General features: G+C 59.4%; 1 protein-coding gene across 1 annotated transcript in view; it reads right to left on the bottom strand.

The window, feature by feature from the left end:
- Window positions 1-4,399, bottom strand: part of KRI1 (KRI1 homolog) — a 6,266-nt gene extending 1,867 nt beyond the window's left edge. The window contains exons 1-12 of the mRNA XM_029916588.1: window positions 4,283-4,399; window positions 4,097-4,170; window positions 3,215-3,320; window positions 2,748-2,856; window positions 2,427-2,481; window positions 2,297-2,346; window positions 1,910-2,006; window positions 1,739-1,816; window positions 1,338-1,477; window positions 699-825; window positions 496-591; window positions 92-387 (exon numbers count right to left, since the gene is read on the bottom strand). Coding sequence (XP_029772448.1) covers window positions 92-387; window positions 496-591; window positions 699-825; window positions 1,338-1,477; window positions 1,739-1,816; window positions 1,910-2,006; window positions 2,297-2,346; window positions 2,427-2,481; window positions 2,748-2,856; window positions 3,215-3,320; window positions 4,097-4,170; window positions 4,283-4,376 — 1,322 coding nt within the window. The 5' untranslated portion in view covers window positions 4,377-4,399. The remainder of the gene's footprint in view (window positions 1-91; window positions 388-495; window positions 592-698; window positions 826-1,337; window positions 1,478-1,738; window positions 1,817-1,909; window positions 2,007-2,296; window positions 2,347-2,426; window positions 2,482-2,747; window positions 2,857-3,214; window positions 3,321-4,096; window positions 4,171-4,282) is intronic.
- Window positions 4,400-5,042: the final 643 nt, after the last annotated feature.

Here is a 5,042-nt window from a genome sequence, read left to right on the forward strand (position 1 = left end):
GATAACAACGGCAACAAGATGAAAGGAAATGCTGTTCCTTGAGCATTTACACATGTTCCTCTTAGGCTGTCCTTATAATAACTCACTTTACAGACGGGGACATGCGCTCAGAGAGATCAAGTCACTTCTCCGAGGCCACACAGCCGGGAAAGCACCTGGGAATCCAGTGCTTCCTGCCGGGGTCTGGGCACAGGGGGCGGGGCGCAGGAGCCACACCTGCATGAGCTGGTCGTGCTGGGTGGGATCGAAGTCCTCCTCGAGGTCCTTCTCCTCAAAGCCCAGGGTCTCGTTGCCCGTGACCTGCCGCAGCCTCTCCAGCTTGGCCAGGATCTCCTTCCTTTTCAGGTTCTTCAGCTGCTTGAGCTCTTCCTGCTTCTTTGCTTTCTCCTGCGGGGGGGATGGGCCACGGGGAGAGGGAGGCGTGGGCTCCCCCCCGCCAGGCCGGCAGCCCGTCCCCGTCCCCCCCCCCACCCCGCCTGACGCCCCCACACTCACCCTCTTCTTTCGCTCCCGCGTCTCCTCTCTCCGCTCCTTCCTGCGCTCGTCCTTGCGGCGCACGGAGGACGCGATGCTTCGAGGGTAGGTCTTGACCTGTGGGCACCAGGGGAGCCCAGGAAGGGCCACAGAGATGATTCTGGGCTCTCCCGGCCTGGGCCCCAAGGTCCGGGTCCTGCCCAGCGCCAGCCCGGGCCACGCACCACAGCCGAGTCTGGCTCCTCGAAGCGGAAGTTGTACTTATGCTCGAAGTCCTCCTGCTTCTTGAGAAACAGCTCCCCCTCATCTGAGGAATCGTCCACGGCCAGCTGGACCGGCAGGTTGGGGCCCCTGCGGGACAAGATGGGGCGGGGCTGGGTGCCGGCTGACCCCTGCACTCCTATGTGCCAGCTGTCTGAACTCTGCATCCTCGTAAGAATCCTACTTCTGGGGCGTCGGGGTGGCTCAGCCAGTTAAGCGTCCAACTCTTGATTTTGGCTCAGGTCACGATCTCGTGGTTCGTGAGTTCAAGCCTGGTGTTAGGCTCTGTGCTGACAGCACAGAACCTTTCTCGATCCCTCTCTGCCCCTCCCCTGCCTGCGTACACCCTCTCTCCCTCTCTCTCCTTCCCTTTCAAAATAAATAAATAAACTTAAAAAAAGATCCCTATTTTGAGTTACCCCCATTTGACGGATGGGGAGCCCGAGGACACGAGGTGGCGACAGGACCACCCAGCTCCAGAGCCCACGGCCCGTGCTCTTCCTCACAGAACGAGAACTCTGCTAACATCTGTGCGGAACATCTGCTGCCCTTGGCTTTCTGGCTGGCGTTGGCTCCAGGCCCCTGGGGACATAGTTACTCACCCTTCTTCCTCCTCCCCCTCCTCTTCCTCCTCCTCGCCCTCTTCCTCCTCCTCCTCATAGCGTTTGTTGAGAATATAATCTCGCAGGAAGCGCTCCCCTTCATCCAGCTCTGGGTTGTTCCAATATTCTTTGAGGTGGGTCTGGGGGGAGGGACAGGATAGGACTCAGGTCAGGGACTTGCGGGCCGGGAAGGACACGGGCACGGGCACCACGCGGATTTAAGTAACTGACACTTCACCGCCAGTCTACAAGGTCGACGGGCCAACCCCCGTTTTATAGAAATAGCAACTGGAGCCCAGAGAGGCACACGGCCGTCTTCAGGACGTGTGCTCCTGACTACTCCCTCAAGGATGCGTTTCCAGAAAAAGGCTGGAGGAGCCGGGGCGGACACGGGACCTCACCAGCTCTTTCAGGGCGTCAGTGTTGTGGATCTCCTTCTGCCCCTTCAGCCACTCCACGTAGTCCGCATCCTCCTGGGCCTGAGGGTAGGTCAGCGCTGAGGGTCTGGGGACCCCCTTCCTGCCAGCAGCGCCCCCCCGCACCCCCCAGTCCATCCAGGCCCCCGCACTTACCTTCTCCTCCCTGGTTTTGGCGCGTTTCTGCAGCAACCCGGAGCCACCTTCCCCCGCACTGTCCTCACTCTCGCTGTCTTCCACAAAAGCCCGGAAGCTGCCCACACGAGACAACGCCTCAGGATACGCAGGCTGGTCACGACCCACAGTCGCAACATTAACCCCCTTCGCGAGGCCCTGAGCCCTCCGCAAGCTGAGAGCAGTGCTGTCGCACAGAGCGCATCACCAACCCCCTTGAACAGATGGGGAAACTGAGGCATGGGAAGACTAAGTGACGTGCCCAAGGGTACCCAGCCATGAAGTGAGAGAGCTGGATTTGAACCTCGGCCTGTCCAATCCCGTGGCCTCAGGCCTGTCCATGTGGCCATGCGATCCGCCCAGGCTCACCTTTCCTTGAGCTGCTTCTGCTCTTCTACGTAACTTTTTGACGAGATCTGCTGCAGAGAGAGGGATGCAGGCCTCAGGCCCAGCCCCCAGCCCCTCAGCTCCCCCGCCCCCGGCCTCTCCCCCCACCTACCTGGAGTCTCTGATTGGAGGTCTCCTCCTCGGAATTGTCCTCATCGATATATTTGCTGTGCAAGAAGAACGGGGGCTTCAGAACAGACTCCCGGTGGCTCATCTGTCCCCATTGGGTGCGGAGCCGTTAGAGCAGCCGTCGGGGGGGGGGGGGCAGTGGGGTACAGGTGAGTCACTGACGGTGCCGTTCTCTGAGGTTCCCTCAATCCTGGTGAGTCTCCGCCGGCTTCTTTCCACCCTTGTTTCTAAGACTCCCATGTGTCTGTCTGCCCGCCCCGGGAAGACCGCGGGGGGGCGGCGGGGAGGTGGGGTGTCTCCTCACCCTTCCTTCTCCAAGATGACCTTCCTTTCGTAGTCCTTCAGGTACATGGGCCGTATCTTCTTTTGCTTCTCCTCGGCTGCTGGTGCCTCCTCGCTCTCTGAGGAGGATGCTGTTGGGTTGCCAGAGACACCACCATTACCCACCACCCCCTTCCTTCCCCAGGCAGAGAATCCCACAGGGCTGGGCCAGGACACCCCCCAGGTTTCAAATCTCCCTGGGCCACGAGTTCCCAGCTGTGAAACAGGTATCACACTTATCGGTAGTAGCTAGCGACTCTCATTCAGGGAATAACTCACGCTTTGAACAGTACGAAGCACATGGTTGTTGTTGACAGCAAGTTATAACCTAAAACACTCTGCTAAGCACTGTCGACACAGACCATGGGACATACAAGGGTTCGTTAAGTGGTCACAACACCCAGTAATGGCAACAGGGAGCCTGGGCCTGAGGAATGAGCAGCCCCAGACCTGTTTTCTGATAGAAGGTGGCATCTTTCTGATAAATACGGGGGTCCTTCTTCTTCAACAAGGAGAGGGTTCTGTAAAAGTCACGCTCTTGCTGGGGGTCAAATTCCTAGGGCATGAAAAGGATCGGGAACAGACTTCAGAAAGGAGATGGGGAGAGCCTTGGTGGAGGCTCTAGGGGACACTAAGTAAGAGGGGCAGGTGGGCTGTGAGTTTGTGGAAATTAGGGTAGAGGGCGGGGTATACATTAGGAGCCTGATCCAGCTGGACTGAGGCAGGTAGGGGGCTCCAGGGTGGGTATGAGGGGAGTTCGGAAGAAGGCCGTAGAGGTGGAGGAGGAAGAGGGGCCCTCTTGGGGGTGGGCAGGGCAGGCACACAGGTACAGGATCTGAAATGGGGGGGGGGGTTTGGGCTCAAGGGGAGGAAACTTCCTGAGGACAAAGGATTGACAGGGGGGCAGGTGATCAGAGAGGGCGCATGTGGGACAGCAAGCAGCGGCTGGGTTGCACAGTGAGGCCTGAAGATCAGGGCTGATTAGAGAGGCTGAGTGCCCCATGTGGCAAAGGGACATCCCACTTCGGGGGCCGAGTCTGACATTGACAAATGGTTAAACTCTTGGGGAGGAGAAAGTGGACACGGAGGTTGCTCCTCACATCAGGGCGGGCAGGTGGATCGAGGGGACAGAGGAAGTAGGAGGGCCCTGGGCCACCCCACGGGGACGAGGTGGGTGCTGTGTGTCGTCCATGGGATTAGAAAAAGGAGGTTGGACGCTCCCGTAGGGTGGAACGGGGTTAGAGGTTAGCCGCCCTCTGCATATCAGGCTAGGGGTGCGGTGGCGGGGCTTGGATGCTTCCCAAAGTACGGGGCCGGGTGACTAAAGCTCACCACGCGCTCGTCGCTAGAGTCAGACTCAGAACTGGAGTCACCGCCACTGTCTTGGTCACCGTAGCGATCTTTAACTGCGGGGCAAATGAGAGCCCCCCTCAGATCAGCTTCAAAGACCAGATCAACCCCCACTTCCCGACGACCCTGCCCGCGCCGCCGCCCCGCGCGCATGCGCCCCGCACTCACGCCGCTGCAGCTCCTCACGCTCCCGGTAGCGGCCGTACCGTGCGGCAAACGCCGCGTTTACCCGAAGGGGTGACGACCCGCGCGGCTCCGGCATGGCGGCTCTGCGACCCTCTGCGCACGCGTGTAGTGAAGTCTCCCGAAGGAGGCGGGGCTACTCTCGGCCTGGGCCAGGGCAGGCCTTAAAGGAGGCGGAGCCTCTCAGGCCGTGCCTAATCCCGCCCCCAGTCTTTCTGGGATCCCTTACGCCACGCGACCGCAGTCCCCGCCTTCGGGTCACGCCTCTGTGGGTCAGACTACAGCCACCGCCCACCCCCCCACCCCCACCCCAGGGCTCCCGGCACCCAGCTGACATCTGGGGGCCCTTTCTCCACTCGCGGTTTCCTGCCTCCCTTCCGTTCCGATAGCGTAAACCGCTGCCCCACCCAGCACACTCACCTCTGTCACCCTGGGAATTACCACCCTCGCCCCTCCCCCAAGGTATCCACGATATGCGACCCCCGTGCCCACCCCACACACACATCCTGGACCCGCTACCCTCCATCGCAGACTCAAAAATCAGAAGCCGCCAGCTGTGTGATCATGCACAAGTCTTAATTTAATGGGTAAAAACATTAAGTTATCACACAACAATTTTTTCCATAAAGCTTAATAAATAGAATCTTTTTTTTTAACTCTGTACAAGAGACTGGAAAACTAGCTTCCAACAAAATATGAACTCATACTACCCTTCTGTTGATTTTAAACTCTCCCCCCTCCCCCC

Source organism: Suricata suricatta, chromosome 12 (assembly GCF_006229205.1).
Source record: "Suricata suricatta isolate VVHF042 chromosome 12, meerkat_22Aug2017_6uvM2_HiC, whole genome shotgun sequence".
NCBI lineage: Eukaryota > Metazoa > Chordata > Mammalia > Carnivora > Herpestidae > Suricata > Suricata suricatta.